The 18015-nt window shown below is 41.4% G+C and overlaps 2 protein-coding genes across 2 annotated transcripts; one reads left to right on the top strand and one right to left on the bottom strand.

Annotated features, from left to right (window-relative positions):
* Positions 1 to 1296: 1296 nt before the first annotated feature.
* Positions 1297 to 3416, top strand: LOC109200666 (acyl-coenzyme A amino acid N-acyltransferase 2-like). The gene is made up of 5 exons (XM_019356233.2): positions 1297 to 1345; positions 2602 to 2695; positions 2809 to 2889; positions 3102 to 3237; positions 3325 to 3416. The coding sequence occupies exons 1-5, from the start codon at positions 1335 to 1337 to the stop codon at positions 3414 to 3416; spliced, it is 414 nt and encodes a 137-aa protein (XP_019211778.1). The 5' UTR covers positions 1297 to 1334.
* A 945-nt stretch (positions 3417 to 4361) lies between these two features.
* On the bottom strand, positions 4362 to 6340 carry LOC109200671 (protein S100-B). Its single transcript, XM_019356250.2, has 2 exons — positions 5917 to 6340; positions 4362 to 5489 (listed from the first exon to the last, which is right to left on the bottom strand). Exons 1-2 carry the CDS (start codon positions 6073 to 6075, stop codon positions 5337 to 5339), a joined length of 312 nt encoding a protein of 103 aa, XP_019211795.1. The 5' UTR covers positions 6076 to 6340; the 3' UTR covers positions 4362 to 5336.
* Positions 6341 to 18015: the final 11675 nt, after the last annotated feature.

Genomic DNA, 18015 nt, shown 5'->3' with positions numbered 1-18015 from the left:
GTTATATTAATTCCAATTCAGTTCAATTTAATTTTATTTATATCGTGCATGCCATTTCTTATCAACAGTAGCTTCAAGGCACTTTATATTGTAGAAAGAAACCCCAACAATCAGTAAAGATTGCGTGAAGAGATATTAACCAGGCTTTTATGCAGGCAGCGTTTCATTTTATTTTTGTCTCTTTTCTTACCTGAATAGTGACCAGCGATCATTCAGTTGGAGGTTCTTATGTGGGCTGTGAGCCGATGGGACTCTTCTGGGCTTTGGAGCCTGCACTCGGAAGCAGAGAAGGTTTGAGCAGGTGGTGAAGACAAGCTTCCGAGAGCTTGAGAAATAAATTTGTGGTTTCAAAGCCAGCTGCCTGTTATGTTGCACACTTAAAAATACAACTAGAGGATTCTCTCATTCACTCTACATTTCTGGCTTCACTGACTGCTTCTTTCTCTGTGTAAATGGTTAAAGTGAGAATCTTCTGATTTTTGATCACAGGCTTAGGAAAAGAAACGTGGAGACCCCATACATGTGAACATCTCCTTATTGGAGGGCCACACTTCACCCAGTGAGGGCAGAGGACTGAGCTGGCAGCTGTAACCACTGAGCGCTGGTACATGGCGCCAGGAGTGAGGAGAATAGAGATCCGTCAAAACAACATCGTAGGAACATTATTCTTACCCCCGGGTGAGCATTCACTGAAATGGCACATTATTATTTAATGGCAGCGTCTTAGTCAGCAGTGACTGAACTTCACATACTGATGTCCTGCAGGCCCGGCCCTTTTCCTGCTATGCTGGATCTGTGGGGAATGGTTGGAGGACTGTTGGAGTACCGCTCTGCACTTTTGCCTCCAGGGTTTTGCGAGTCTTTCTGTTGCTTACATGGGGCACAAAGACTTACCTGGACCACAACACATAATGAGTGTTGGCGATTCATATTTCAAAGTAGTTTAAATCTTATCCTAACAGCCTTGTATTTTATAATGTTTTTGCCACTCTCTTGAAATGTCCCTATTTATTTTGTTTGGTCAGTCAGCCTTCCAGCTACTTCAAGATCACTGTCAGGTCGATGCAGACAGAATTGGGGTCATTGGCCTCTCCTATGGAGTCGTTCCGACTCTTCGCATCGCCACTACGATTGGTTTTAAAGTGAATCCCAAACTCGCCTGTTTTGAAATCTGCAATATGATCATCACAGTGTTGTTTGCATCAGAAAAATAAATCTGATAGGTGATTATGAATGACGTTAACATTTATCTGTTCCCCTTTCCAGCCATCATGTTTGATTTGTATTAATGGGCAGTAGGAAGCCCGCTGTTGGACGAAGATGGCAAGAGCAAAATGTTTGAGAGGTAACGACTGGTAACTTTAGATTTTACTCTGAGGCTACTATTATTGTTGTTGCTGTTTTTATTATTATTATTATTATTATCATCATTATTCAGTCTATTTGAACCAATCACCTCTGGTGTCACTCAAAGGTACAGTGCTTTTTTAAAATAACGTGGCCTCTGTACACCTCTACAGTGGATTTTTAACGAAATCTCACATTAAGATGGGCAGTCTAACATAATTTTGAATATAAGGACTGTTTTTAATAGTGTACTTTGTTTGAGGCGCTAAAGTTTTTGTCCTCGGTATTGTGGCGCTCTCTTCATGATAAATCATGGTGGTAACTTATGGTGAACCTGACTGGGGCAAGGTTATGTTGAGTTTCAGTTTAAAATTATACAGTATGTTTACAGTATGCTTTAAGTGCAATATACAACCCCAATTCCAAAACAGTTCGGATGCTGTGTATAATGTAAACAAAACAGAATGCAGTGATTTGCGCACATATTAAACTCCTACTTTAGTCACAATAGAGCAAAGAAATCCCTAAAATGAGAAAAATATGAAGTCCATTTGAATTTGATAGGAGCGACATGTCTCAAAAGTTAAGACAGGGATCAGATTAGGAAATTACTCTGCTATATTTATGGGGTATTTATTGACAATCATTTTAAATCAGTTAAACTGATTTGGCTTTGCTGTGGCAAGAAACTAAAGAGGTTTCCACATCTCCTCTTTACTGGGTGCGGGGAGAGTGTCAGACCTGAACAGACTGGGTAACATTTACCAGATGACATGATGTGCTTCATTTCATGACTCTTTTTCCTTTTCCTGCCATACTTTTCTCTCCCAGTCATTCTGGTACAGAATGATCTTGAATCATGCCGTTGACAGTGATACACCTATATCTGTCGAGTGTTGACCTTGTTAGGTGTTGTGAAGTTCTTTATCATAACCATGGAAATAATTCTCTCATCACCCATTTAGCTGTCTTCTAAAGTTTTTGCTATCGCTCTTGTAAATTTTACACTCGTAAAGCCTAATGAATCCAAGTTCAAAGTCTTAACTTGAGTCATATTTTGAGTCTTTAAAATCCAGTGTGGTGGTGTACATTACAAAAATATGTCATCGTGCAAAACGTAGCTATAACCTGGGCTTTTATCTAGTTGAGTCGTCAGTCTACTGCAGGGCTAACGTTATAGTAATCACTGTTTTAACAATTTCGTGAGTAGATGATAACAAACAGTACCATCTCTGTCCTCTTCTGCTCTTTAAGCGACCAGAAACATTGGGAGTTCGATGATCGAGGCTATGTGAGTTTCAGAAATGTCTCTCTGCCGGATAATCTGCCCCCTGAGAGCAAACGGAAGGTTCTTCTCTGCCCATCACGCATGCACACAGAAGCACACGTGTATAGAGCTCAGTAATCTCTGCTCTCTATTATTGATTTTTATTTTTTTTTTTTTTTTTTCTTTTTTTGTAGGTAGAGAACATCACCTGTCCTCTCATGTACATAGTGGGTGAAGATGATCTGTGTACTGCAAGCACAGAGAATGCAGATGTGGTAAATTACTTTAATAATAAATACAGATTACATTTTAAATGTTATGTTGTCCTGTATATATTATTTGGAGTCCTCGTGATGTCTATTGAAACATGTTAAAATATTCTAAGAATACACAGTTATTTACATCCACCTGAATGCGGTTTTTGTGTATTGTCTGTGTGGACTGACTGCACACTGTTTCATTGTTTACTTTGATCACTGGTCATCAGATTGAGGAGGCCCTGAGGTCTGCAGGTAAATCTCATCAGTTTACCCGTTTGTCATATCCCGGCGCCGGTCACCTGATCGAGCCACCCTACACACCGTGTTCAAGAGCGTCTCTATGGAAAACCAAACCAGAGAAATGTGAGCTAAAGTTGTCCTCTTATTGAATTCTATTAAGGATACCATATAAAATGGTAAGTAAATGTGTTGTTTTATTTTTCCCTGCAGTATTCACTCTGTGGGAGGTCACCCCGCACCCCACGCTGCTGCTCAAGAAGATGCCTGGAAGAGGATCCTGGAGTTTATGGAAACCCATCTGAGGCGATGAATCACCGCATGGACAATAATCCATCATTAACGGGATTCTGAAATCCTGCATTTGTCTGAGAGAGAGTTGTGAAAGATGTCCCACAACTGGTGTGCAACTTGGTGAAAAGAACAGCAATAATAATAATAAATAAATAAACTAATTTAAAATTTTTGGGCCACAAGAGGTCGCTGCTTGGTTGCTATCAAAACAGGCATTTTAATAGGAGTCAATCTGCAGAGTACAAAGGAAAAAGCTTTCAGCAGTTTAGACCCACAGATGCTGGGCTGCCAGGTACGGCTGCAGTTATACTCATCAAGTAGTATAGGTGTTATTTTTCTTGACTGGACTGCATTACATGTACACATGTCTGTTATTTGTCTTTCTTAAAGATAGCACAGTTCTCATTTCTCAGTTTGTGCATCCTTGTTTCCTTTCGTCACCTTTTTGACTCCTCTTCTCACAAGGGGAGAGCGGGAGTAAAAAAATTAAATAAATACCCAAGATGAGACGTTCTTCCTTCAGAGCAGTCATTTCAAAGTGACGTTCAGTCACATATAGCATGTTGTAAAGCAGCATCTGTTAAACATGTCTCAGTACTGCTGTAGATTATCATTTCTGTCAGATGAACGTGCATGTTTGTAATGACAGACAAATATGTGGAAGTATCATCCATTTATATATATTTTTTGTTTCACAAATACATATTCCACACATGCTATATTAGAAACTCACCAGCCATTTTATTAGGTATACATTGGTCGTGCCTGTTTGGACCCTCTTTTGCCTTCATTACTACATTAATTCTTTGTGAAACAGATTCAACAAGATGCTGGAAACATTTCTCAGAGATATTGACATGATAGCTCCACACAGTTGCTGCAGATTTGTTGGCTGCACATCCATGATGCAAATTTTGTGTTCCACCACATCCCAAATGTGGATTGAGGTCGGTGACTGTGGAGGCTTTTTGAGGACACTGAACTCCTGTTAAAGAGACTAGTCTGAGACAATCTGAGCTTTGGGACATGTGTTTTCCTCCTGCAGTCAGCCATCAGGAGATGGGTACCCTGTAGTAATAAAGGGATCGACAGGTTCGACAACAATATACTGGTAGGCTGTGGTGTTTAAGCCCAATTGGTACTAAATAGCCAAAAAATATCCGCCACGCTATTTCACCACCAGCAGCCTGAACTGCAGGATCCATAGATCCCAAAGTTCATCTTGCTTACATCACATTCGGACTCTACTGTCCAAATGTCACAGGGGAAATCTACACTCATCCGATCAGCAACATTTTTCAGTCTTCCGTTGTCCAAGTCTGGTGATCCTGTGCATGTTGTGGCCTCAGTCGATAGGAGTAGCCTTCTGCTGCTGTGGTTTATCTGCTTCAAGGCTCGAGGTTTAATTTTATGCCTTCAGAGATTCTATGCTTTGGTTGTAAAGAGGGAGGTCCTGCTGCCTTCCTATTACCGCAAATCAATCTGGCCATTCTCCTCTGACACTGACATAGTATTTTCACCCACAGAGCTGCCGCTTACTGGATAGTCTCTCTTTTTCCATAATAGATGGTTGTGTGGTAAAATACCAGCAGATGAGCAGCCAATTTGGTACCACCAACCATGCCACATTCACTTAAATGACCTTTCTTCCCCCTTTTGATGCGCAGTTAGAGCTTAGCAGGTCATTTTGACCATATCTACATCTGTTGAGTTGCTGCCTTATGATTGGCTTATTAGATATTTGTGTTAATGAGCAGGTGAATAGGTGTACTTAATAAAGTGACTGGTGCGTGTATTCAGCAAACATTTCCATACTAAAAAGAAGTATCAAACTCTGATGCTTGGTTAATGATAGTCTCCCAGTCTCAAAGGATGTCTAAAAAAAACAAAACACATACTCTCTTTAAATGAGTAATCCATGTGCATGCAAACTAATTCTTTTGTTGCTTTGGAACAAACAGTTCATTGCAAGCAGAGGTGACCATGGCGATGAGGGCAATGAACTCTTTGAAGTCGATCTCCAGATCTCCGTTCTGGTCGAGGTCAGCGAAGAGTTTATCCAGAGTGTCATTCTCCTTGATTTTTTGTTCAGCAGGAAAATTGCATTAATGCTCATCATTAGCAGTAAATGGACAGTATATTTAATAACACTGATAAATCTGTAGCATCACCACTAACTCTACTAGGCTTAAATTTTAATTACACCAGAATAGAAGGAAAAATGTTAGTTTATCTAATATATTTTTAACATCTCTGAGACTCAGCTGTGCAGCATGTCAACGCTCGAAAAGGAAGCAAATAAAAATCCACTATAGCCCCAAGCAACCTCAGTTAGTTGTACATGCTTTGCTTGTATAAATTTTAAATTCATCAATAATGTTTGTGAAATTCTGTGCAGCTTTTTTCTTATTTAAATACACACTGTGCTGCGTGCCAACAAACTGATGCATGCTCATTATTATTGTTCTAGTTACGTGTCATAAACACACCCACTTGCAGAAGATATCTTACCACTATGAAATTATTCATCTCATTGTTGATAAGTTCTTTAAGGTCTGCTTTCTTCAGATTGGACTTCTGACCCGAGTATTGGTGGAAAGTTTGGATAATAGTGAGCATGCTGCTCTCCAGGTCTGACACAGCAGGCTTTGTGGCCTGAGACAAAAGCATGAGCCCTGGAGTCTTGGCTTTTTAAAAAAAGAAGCACTACACATTACTTTTCTTATGTTCAGTATACAGGAGTTGCTGCTCACACTCCGAGTTGCACTAATGTGTCCGGCAGCTGTCCCAAATGGAATGTCAGGCCGTACTCACGCCGGACACCTCCTTGACCTTATTTCCACGAGCCCTCGACTCAGCTGCAAAGTGCTTACGGGGTCAGTTTCCTTTTCATCAGAATTATCTGCCGTCATTCAGACATAAGTTGAGCAATGGTTTAACCAATTTCCATCAAAGGGATGCCGGAATTAAACAGAACATAGGATGTAAGTTAAGGAAATATAAGTTTGACTATGGAGCACATCTCCTTCAGCGTTCACAATAATGGATTGCATTTCTCTCAGTCAACTGACTGTTTGGGGGGGGGGAAGCAGCTAATAGTGGGCTCTGTGTTTGTTGTTTTTTACATCACACTAGGAATGAACAAAAAGCAGAAAAAATCCCTGTAAAGATGCAGACTGTGAAAGTCTGGTTTATACCATAAATCTTACCAGGCGTAACTGGGTTTTTTGTGTTTCAAGTTATAAGCACATGTCAAGACTTCTGTCTCCCATTGCTGATGTGATCCTCCTTTTTTCTTCCCTATTAATGATCTACGGTAATTTGTCCCCAGGGCTTTAACGAAATCATTGTGATACAGAGATTTGGATTCTTGTGCATGCATTGGATAAAAAAGTAATTTTGTCAGTGTTGCCTCCCTAAAATGATGACCAGAGGGGCAACTGGTTTCCTGTTCAACAACGTGTGGTGCTGTGATAAAGAATAGAAAACGGGACACACGTTGAGCTGATGTCAGTTTCACAACAGGAAGGTTTATTCTTCACAACAGCTTAGAACAGCTTCAGGTATCACCACACTAACTGCAAAGCAATGGCCTTATGCTTCAGTCCAGTTTACCATACATGGCCACAGTTCCCTGAGCTAGAGACTGTATAAATCTCTCAATACAACTTTGACAAAACATAAACAAAATGTTGCTTAAATCCATTGACAATATCAGATTCACAATGTATCACAATAAACACACTTATTTTACAAAGATAAACAAAACACAATAGTGTACTCTGTACTTCATTTTTAACTACCTTTACAAACATCATAAAATTAACTCGTTTTTAAACATTTTAATTCTCGTTCAGCACTAACTTATCTATGTGAAATGTATTTCCACTGTACTGACAATATAACTTCTGTTTTTTTAATATAGCTATTTTACTCTTTACAAGAAAATAATGTCTTTGACATAAAACAAACATATTCACTGTTCTTATACAACCTACAACTATATAGAGTGCAATGCTCCTTTAACAGCGTTCACTACTACTATGCAGTCAGCATTGATCAAACAGTTTCCTTATAACACTCTATAAATGTCTTCATATTAAACCACAAACTTGTTCTTGTAACCACAACATCAACCAGAAGAATAAAACATAGTATCAAATCAATTTATCAGAGTACATAATACATTAAGAGTTCACAGTCCAGAAGTCTCTCACAGGTCAGATTAGCTTCCCCACACACACTCAGTATCCCACATTAGCCCAGTCCGCTAGCATTAGCATCATTTAGCCTGCAGCCTTAACCCACAATTCGGACACAACTCAGAACGAATCCATTTCTTTAGCGAGTTGCGCTTATTACCAATATAAACAACATCCTCTGTTTGTAAGGTCTGCAGTATACATTCATTTAAATGCATTTACTAACCTGTGATAAAGAATAGAAAACGGGACACACGTTGAGCTGATGTCAGTTTCACAACAGGAAGGTTTATTCTTCCTCTGTGCCCCAAAACGCTACTCGATACCACTGCGCGTAATGCGCCCTCTAGCGGCTGGATGCAGAATAGCATTGTAAACTGACAGGTACACAAATACAATCATAACAAAAACCTTTAGGGGGGGGGCTGTTTTCCCCAGTTTATTTCTGATACCAGATTTTACTAGAAAGCTATTTTCAACTCTCTACATCAGGACTGAATGTAGTTCACCAACTGCTCCTCAGTCCAAACTGATTTTATGGTTCATACGTGTCAACTCAGGGAACTCCTGCCGTGACCTCCCTCTGCGAGCACACACACACACACACACGCAGAAGGAGAGAAACAGAAAGATCATTAATGCAGAGGCTTGCAGCATCTCTTGGATTTTCACTCTCTGTCGGATTTCAGAATAACGGTCACATAAATTTCATTACAAAGTTTTTACCTTTGCTTCAATGTGTCTTTAAACCCTTTCTCGTTCAAATTGTTTATTCACATAGTAAAGCAGTAGCTCAGTAAGTAGGAACAGCGATAGTTTAAAGACATTTTCTACAATACAGAGGATTTCATCATCCGCAGTTTGTGAAAACTGCGGTTAAAAAACAAATCAGTAAATTCACAAATGATGGACTCTTTTCAGAGGTACGCTTCATGTACTGATTAACATACACTTAAAAGATGTACATTAGGCTGCACACTGGTTATGCCATTACGGATTTTGCTCAAGAGTCTGTTTAAGCTAAAAACTTGAAAAATATATATCTGTATATTTTAAATCAGTAACATAGATAAAATGTTTTTGGATAACAAACAAGTCACAATTTAAACACTGTTTAAATAATCAAAGAGATACTTATAAAGGGCAGGCTACAACAGACATGCTTACCGGGAGCTGTTTTGTCTCTTTTGCATAAGCCACACCAGCAACGCTCTGTGCGGATAGCAAAGTCTGCGCTGTGGGAGTGTCCGGACCCTCCACGCCAGGATCTGCAGCACAACCTCGCACTGGTCCCCAGGGGCACGGCAAACTTGTAAGCCCTAGTTCCGGCTCCCGAAAAATATGCTTGAGTTGTTCTTGTGTCCAACAAAAATGAGTTCTGCTATGTTTTATTTTTAATGTTACTGCGTTGAAGTTAGCACAATTTAAAATCAAAAAATTATTAGTCTCTTAAATGAATGGCATCTTGTTAGACCGGGAACGGGGGCTTAAAAAACTAATACATTGTTTTACATTTTGTGCACTTGGGCACACTTCAATGAAACTCGAAAAGTGCGACACACAATATGGAGATGATGACTTGGCATTTGTTAGGGAGGAGTGTAAGTATAGAGAGGAGGAATTCCCATTCATGTACTCTGCAATGTACATTGTGTCCTTGTAACGTGTTTTACTTTTTTTCTAAATAAATAGCTGTGAAAAAACCCATCAAAGTTGAGGTAAGTATTCACCACAGTATCATGTTTTTTATTATTAGGGTCAAATTTCTCTTTGTGTAAAAAATTAAGCCAACATCCAAGTGTCAAAGGTCAGTTCTAAAAACAAGTCAGTCCCTGAAGCTTATTTGTGCCACAGATGCTAATTCAGTGACTGCGTGTAAGGAATGTTTTGGGACCTGTCTGATCTTAAAAAACTAACTTTGTTGTTACATTACAGCAATATTGAGGAAAGTTTTAACGGCTGATCATGGAGCAGGATGAAGGTCAAAGGGAAACTCCCTGCCACGCTTCCGGTTATGCTTCCATCCGGCGTAGTCATCCAGCCGGTCCGTGCTATATCGCCCCTCCTGACCCGGAGTGGTATATTGTGTTGTAGAAAAGTTTGTTCGATTCTCTCTCTCTCTCTCTCTTACCAAATAATAAATTCTCTGGGGGGGGTTTTTCATACGTTTATGGTACGAGACGGAGGAAGCATCCCGATCTCTCGGAGGCAATTGACCGGGATGAACCGACGGAACTTATTCAAGTTCTCAATATGTGCGCTGTGCTTTTTTTCACTAAGGGTTATTTTACACGTACAATGAGTTGAGGCCAATATGAAATTCTTTGCTTGGCTGGAGGCATTAAGAAATACTAATAACAATTAGAGGGGTTGTTGAGTCCTCCTCGATATGCGTAAAACAAGGCCGTTTTCTTTGAGGGTTTCTGTCTATTGAGAAAACCTGTTGTAAAAGTAGCTCAAAATAATGAAGAAAAACTCTTTACTTTTGGTCTGATAAGGAGTGGCTGCACAAAACATACCTCATCGGGGTGTTTTAATAAAATATTTGGGATTTGGGAGTTCTGAATACGGGCGCGGCGCTTTTTTTTTCCACTAAGGCTTACTTTACACATACGAGGTAGCGCATCCGAGGGTGTTTTAATTGTTTAAGTAAGTTTCCTAAGTATTCACTAAGGGATATTTATTTTTTACAAGAATGAGGTGGGCGGCCTGTAGGTTACAAGCGAGTAAAAAGTTCTTCTTTTCATCACAAGCGCCTGCCTCCACCCCGCTCTATATGCCGCTCTGTCTCTCTATACAGCACTGACTCAACAGCTGCGTCACCCTTATGCTTCAGGATCCCCCTCCCTCTCTGATCCCCTCATGCTTATGGAACATGGTGCACAGGTCTGAAAATGACTAGACACTTCCGGAGTATTTCTGGTAGGGTCAAAATTGAGGCCTTCAATAGTAAATATGCTGTATTTGAATATGTCATACTCAAAGACGTAGCCCCACTTTCCACAGCCCTCAATAGGCAGAGTCCATTCTCCCCGCAAGCTCCTCGGAGCCGGTATCTGGCTGCGGAACATGAAGACCTCCTTATTTCTCCCTTCTTTCCGCGGAGCATTGGTTGCTTCTGATCTGTTACTGTAGACGGTGACGGGGGTGTCGCTGATAATCGACGAAGACCACTCGCCGCTGCTGCCTCCCATGCTTACGGCCTCGGGAGAGCAGATCTCTTCCCCGTCCAAGTACAGAGGAACGCAGGGCTGTAGAATGAAAGGATCCATCTTGTGTCTGCGCATAGGATAGTGCGCTGCCCTCTCTGTTTTTATTCTCCTCCCTCCACAGACCCCCTCCCTCTAAAAACTTTTTTTTATTTTTTTTCTCACAACAGGTGGCGCAACAGGTGTCGCGATTATGGATCATATTACACACTTCCGGAGTCCCCCCCCTCCCCTCTCCGGATGCAATTCGTCACGCTTAGGGATCAAATTACACACTTCCGGTGGGGGAGGGGAGGGGTCAAAAGGTCAAGGCTAGGGTCATCAATCAAATTTTGACACAAGGTGTATAGGAGTATTTTTTTCACTATTAATTTTATCAATTTATTTATCATTACCTTAACGCTAATCCACTGTTTAGGTTTCTTTATTTATTTTAGTTCACTTTCTCCTATTTGATCACTTTGATTTCTTAACTATCATTATTTCACAGAAAACCAACAAATCTACTTTTTCTCCCTCTTTTGTCATCAAGGAATTCACACACACTCACAGGCTGGTCACTCGCCCCCACCTTTCTTTCTCTCTCACTCACACACACACATTTTACTCCTCCTTTGTTCCACCTGTGAACCCACCCCTCGAGGCTGGCTCACACACACCTCATGCTTCTCACAGTCCCATTCAAACTTTCTGCGAGACACTTCCTCTGCTGATTCAGGACAACGCCCTGATCAGCACGAAGAGCGGGTGCCGTCCGCTCTTATACACCTCAAGCTAACTAGGACAGTTGTGCGATCTGAAGATCGTGAGCCTAACATTTGCCTCACGAATTATTCAAACTGCGCCACGGACTGGATACCGCAGTTTCTCTTCCCCAGAAAAAATAAAACCAAATTAAACCCCCCCAATTGACTTCACAGTTTGCAACAATTCATGACACGGCCTCCTGCCGCGATTTCTGCACACCACAAACACACATTTTTAGACTCAAATTCTTTTGTTACTTTAATTGACTCCCGTACTTCAGACGAGACGCCGACTCTAACGGCGCTTTCACACACACTACGCAGTCTACACACACTGCAGTCAGGTTATCAACCGCGACTAGGATCCAACACCTAGCTTTAGTTATTTAAGGCGCCCTCAGTGCCCAGGTCACCACCCGGCTATCCTGTCCCACAGGTCCCAACGACGCGTCCGAAGGAGGGTGTAGTTGCCAAACTCTGAGCACACAGCCCTCAGCTGCGACAAGGCCTTTCAGCCCCACTTTCTAACTAATAGTAACACGTTTCCTGCTTTAACGCACGGAGGATGGATCACACACCGCCACTTTTTTCCTAATAACTACGAGGGATCACACACCGCCACGGATGAAACACCGATTCTATTAATTACTAACTAAGACGGATCAAACACCGTTTCTTTAACATACTGAGTGAATTTACACTGAGACACCCTGAACTTAGCGAATAGATAATTTAGGATTTAAACAATATGCACGGTTCGAAAATAAACAGGTCGTGCTTACCTTTTAATTCAATTCAATTCAATTCAATTCAATTCAATTTTATTTATATAGCACCAAATCACAACAAAAGTCGCCTCAAGGCGCTTTATATTATACAGTAGATAGCACAATAATAAATACAGAGAAAAACCCAACAATCATATGACCCCCTATGAGCAAGCACTTTGGCGACAGTGGGAAGGAAAAACTCCCTTTTAACAGGAAGAAACCTCCGGCAGAACCAGGCTCAGGGAGGGGCGGCCATCTGCTGCGACCGGTTGGGGTGAAAGAAGAAAAACAGGATAAAGACATGCTGTGGAAGAGAGACAGAGATTAATAACAGATATGATTCGATGCAGAGAGGTCTATTAACACATAGTGAGTGAGAAAGGTGACTGGAAGGGAAAAACTCAATGCATCATGGGAATCCCCGGCAGCCTACGTCTATTGCAGCATAACTAAGGGAGGATTCAGGGTCACCTGGTCCAGCCCTAACTATATGCTTTAGCAAAAAGGAAAGTTTTAAGCCTAATCTTGAAAGTAGAGATAGTGTCTGTCTCCCGAATCCAAACTGGAAGCTGGTTCCACAGAAGAGGGGCCTGAAAACTGAAGGCTCTGCCTCCCATTCTACTTTTAAATACTCTAGGAACAACAAGTAAGCCTGCAGAGCGAGAGCGAAGTGCTCTAATGGGGTGATATGGTACTACAAGGTCATTAAGATAAGATGGGGCCTGATTATTTAAGACCTTGTATGTGAGGAGCAGGATTTTGAATTCAATTGTGGATTTAACAGGAAGCCGATGAAGGGAAGCCAAAACAGGAGAAATATGCTCTCTCTTTCTAGTCCCTGTCAGTACCCTTGCTGCAGCATTTTGGATCAGCTGAAGGCTTTTCAGTGAGTTTTTAGGACATCCTGATAATAAAGAATTACAGTAGTCCAGCCTGGAAGTAATAAATGCATGAACTAGTTTTTCAGCATCACTCTGAGACAGGATATTTCTAATTTTAGAGATGTTGCGCAAATGGAAGAAAGCAGTCTTACATATTTGTTTAATATGTGCATTGAAGGACATGTCCTGGTCAAAAATGACTCCAAGGTTCCTCACAGCATTACTGGAGGCCAAGGTAATGCCATCCAGAGTAAGAATCTGCTTAGATACCATATTTCTAAGATTTTCAGGGCCGAGTACAATAACCTCAGTTTTATCTGAATTAAGAAGCAGAAAGTTAGTGGCCATCCAGGTCTTTATGTCTTTAAGACATTCCTGCAGTTTAACTAATTGGTGTGTGTTACCTGGCTTCATGGATAGATAGAGCTGCGTGTCATCTGCATAGCAGTGAAAATTTATGCTATGTCTTCTAATGATGCTGCCTAAGGGAAGCATGTACAATGTAAATAGAATTGGTCCTAGCACTGAACCCTGTGGAACACCATAACTGACCTCAGTGTGTGAAGAGGACTCTCCATTTACTTGAACAAATTGGAGTCTATTAGATAGATATGATACAAACGACTGCAGTGCAGTACCTGTAATACCTACAGCATGTTCTAATCGCTCTAATAGGATATTATGGTCAACAGTATCGAACGCTGCACTGAGGTCTAGCAGGACAAGCACAGAGATGAGTCCACTGTCAGAGGCCATAAGAAGATCATTTGTAACCTTCACTAAAGCTGTTTCTGTGCTGTGATGAGCTCTGAAACCTGACTGAAACGCTTCAAATAAGCCATTCCTCTGCAGATGATCTGTTAGCTGTTTGACAACCACTCTTTCAAGGATTTTTGATATGAAAGGAAGGTTGGAGATTGGCCGATAATTAGCTAAGACAGCTGGGTCTAGAGATGGCTTTTTAAGTAAAGGTTTAACTACAGCCAGCTTGAAGGCCTGTGGTACATAGCCGATTATTAGAGATAGGTTGATCATATTTAAGATCGAAGAATTAATTAATGGCAGGACTTCTTTGAGCAGTTTTGTAGGAATGGGGTCTAAAAGACACGTTGATGGTTTGGAGGAATTAATTATTGAAGTTAACTCAGAAAGATCAATTGGAGAAAAAGAGTTTAACTTAACATCGATGGTACTAAAAGTAGCTGTAGATAATATTACATCTGTGGGATGATTATTGGTAATTTTTTCTCTAATGATAAAAATTTTATTTGTGAAGAAGTTCATGAAGTCATTACTAGTTAGCGTTAAAGGGATTGTTGGCTCAGTAGAGCTCTGACTTTTTGTCAGCCTGGCTACAGTGCTGAAGAGAAACCTGGGGTTGTTCTTATTTTCTTCAATCAGTGACGAATAGTAAGATGTTCTGGCTTTGCGGAGGGCTTTCTTATAAAGCAATAAACTATTTCTCCAGGCTAAATGATGATCCTCTAAATTTGTGACACGCCATTTCCTCTCCAGCTTACGAGTTATCTGCTTTAGGCTACGTGTTTGAGAATTATACCACGGAGTCAGGTACTTCGGATTTGAGGCCTTAGTTTTCACAGGAGCTACAGTATCCAGAGTCGTACGTAGTGAGGAGGTAAAATTATTAACAAGATAATCGACCTCTGTTGGAGTAGCGTTCAGATAGCTGCTCTGCTCTATGTTGGTACAGGGCATTGAAGATGATAACAGTGGGTGGATTATATTCTTAAACTTAGTTACAGCACTTTCAGAAAGACATCTACTTTGATAAAGTCTACTCTCCACTGCTGTGTAATCAATTATTGTAAATGTTATCAGGAAATGATCAGACAGCAGAGGGTTTTCAGGAAACACTGTTAAATGTTCAGTTTCTATGCCATATGTTAAAATAAGATCTAGAGTGTGATTAAAGTGGTGGGTGGGTTCTTTTACATTTTGAGAGAAGCCAATTGAGTCTAATAACAGATTAAATGCCATGTTGAGGCTGTCATTTTTAGCATCTACATGGATGTTAAAATCACCCACAATAATTATTTTATCTGAGCTGAGCACTAAATCAGATAAAAAGTCTGAGAAATCAGAGAGAAACTCTGTGTAAGGCCCAGGTGGACGATAGATGATAACAAGTAAGACTGGTTTCTGAGTTTTACAGCTGGGGTGGACGAGGCTAAGCATCAGGCTTTCAAATGAATTAAAAGTCTGTCTTGGTCTTTCGTTAATTAATAGACTGGTGTGAAAAATTGCTGCCACACCGCCCCCTCGGCCTGTGCTTCGAGGTTTCTGGTAGTTAGAATGACTCGGGGGTGTTGATTCATTTAAACTAACATAATCATCTGGCTGCAACCAGGTTTATGTAAGGCAGAGTAAATCGATTTGTTGATCAATTATTAAGTCATGTACTAACAGAGACTTGGAGGAGAGAGACCTAATATTTAATAATCCACATTTCACTGTTTTACTCTTTGCTTCAGATGTGGATACTGTATTGTTCTTTCTTTGTGATTTTTTATGTTTAAGTTGTTTATTGCTGGTTTTTAGTTTGTTTTTTGTCTTTTTGGGAGCTGACACAGTCTCAATGGAGATGGATTTTTGGGGGGGTAGCAGGAGGAGAGAAGCTGCAGAGAGGCGTGTAAGACTGCAACTCTGCTTCCTGGTCCCAACTCTGGATAGTCATATTTTAGGGGGTTTAATAAATTGGTCCATATTTCTAGAAATGAGAGCTGCTCCATCCAAAGTGGGATGGATGCCGTCTCTCCTAACAAGATCAGGTTTCCTCCAGAAGGTTTGCCAATTATCTATGAAGCCCACATCGTTTCTGGGACACCACTCAGACAGCCAGCAATTTAAGGAGAACATGCGGCTAAACATGTCACTCCTGGTCTGATTGGGGAGGGGACCAGAGAAAACTACAGAGTCCGACATTGTTTTGGCAAAGTTACACACCGATTCAATATTGATTTTAGTGACCTCCGATTGGCGTAACCGGGTGTCATTACTGCCGACGTGAATTATGATCTTACTGTATTTACGTTTACCCTTAGCCAGCAGTTTTAAATTTCCTTCAATGTCGCCTGCTCTGGCCCCTGGAAGACAATTGACTATGGTTGCCGGTGTCTCTAGCTTCATGATGAGCTAGCTCTCTGTTCGCCTCGTTTCACGATCTCAGCTCTGCCAATTCATCCTCTCTGGGCCTCGAGCGAATCCCAGGGTTTCGGCACCAAAACTGTTGCGAAATCAGTTTTGCCCCGGTTCTTTTATTCGTCGAGGGATCCAGAGATGGCACCGGAACTCAGTAGTAATTTTTACAAAATCTTTATTCATCTTTATTCATCTTCATTTAAGCATGCACTTCTAGAAGGGAAGACGAGGCCGGTGTCCCTCTGAAACAATCTTCACCCCTTTGTTAGTTCCAGGCAGCTTTATAGGAGCGACCCCATCATAAAACCCCCATAATGTGCTCCAAACTCTATCTCTGTGTGTATGCACGAGCACGTGAGTGCCTGTGTGTGCGCGTACCTGTGTGTATGTGTGAGTGCACGTGAGTGAGTGTGCATGTGGATGTGTGAGTGTAACAGTTTAAGCACTATGTGTGTGTCTCTGGTACGTGACTCCCTAGGGGTCATAAAAAACCCCTCTCTCTTCCAGACCACAGTTATCAAGTTACAAATGTTGAGACCCCCACACAGGTATCCTCTGGGGAATTTCCACTCAGCATTAACTCCTTTTTGTCTTACTTTCACAGTTCAACTGGGGAGGGTCTCCTAAGATCTACTCCTAAGTTCATGACACAGTCAGGCCTTTATTTATATCCAGGGCAGTGTCAGTGTCTCTACCATAATTCTACATTCTATCTTAACACATTTCTAAACTCTAAAACAAACTAAACATTCCTACACTCTCAACTTAGCTAAGTGTGAGTTTGCCAAAGCTACAGTGACGTACTTAGGCAGGGAAGTGGGACGTGGACAGGTCCAGCCCATTGATGCCAAAGTGGCAGTGATTAAAGAGTTTCCCACACCTACCACCAGGCGTGAGTTGCATAGGTTTCTAGGGATGGTGGGCTACTACAGAAACTTTTGTAAAAATTTCTCCTCTGTAGCCAAGCCATTGACTGACCTACTCAGCCCAAAGGTTGAGTTTATATGGTCAAGTGAGTGTCAAGATGCTTTTGAGAGTGCAAAAGCACTCCTCTGCCACACTCCTGTGTTAGCTGCACCTGATTTGACGCGACCATTCAAACTTGAGGTTGATGCCAGTGCTGTCGGGGCTGGGGCAGTGCTGTTGCAAGAAGACTTGCAGGGTTTGGACCACCACGTTTGTTACTTTTCCCGCAAGTTCAATAAAAATCAGTTAAACTACTCCACTATTGAAAAGGAGACCCTGGCTTTGTTGTTGGCTCTTCAGCACTTTCACGTATACCTGGGGTCCAGCATGTTACCTCTTGTTGTGTACACCGACCACAACCCAGTCGTGTTCCTTGCTCGCATGTTTAATCATAACCAGCGCCTCATGCGCTGGGCTCTGTTGTTGCAGGAATACAACTTAAGTATTCACCACAAAAAGGGGTCTGAAAATGTTTTAGCTGATGGTCTGTCCCGGTTGTAAACATGTGTTGCTGTGTTTGTTCTTTGTTTTTGTTCATTCTGTCTGCTTCTGCCCAACATAGTTGGTATTTTAAGGGGAGGGGTGTTACAGCCTCTGGCCTCAGGTGGCCCCGCCTTCCTCTATGGAAATCACAGTGTTCCAGGACTCACGGACGATTGGCTGCCCGGGGATCCCGT

The sequence above is a fragment of the Oreochromis niloticus genome, unplaced genomic scaffold (genome assembly GCF_001858045.2).
Source record: "Oreochromis niloticus isolate F11D_XX unplaced genomic scaffold, O_niloticus_UMD_NMBU tig00007047_pilon, whole genome shotgun sequence".
NCBI classification, from domain to species: Eukaryota; Metazoa; Chordata; class Actinopteri; order Cichliformes; family Cichlidae; genus Oreochromis; species Oreochromis niloticus.
Note: the sequence above shows the minus strand (reverse complement) of the source record. Positions and strands in the feature narration are given on the sequence as shown.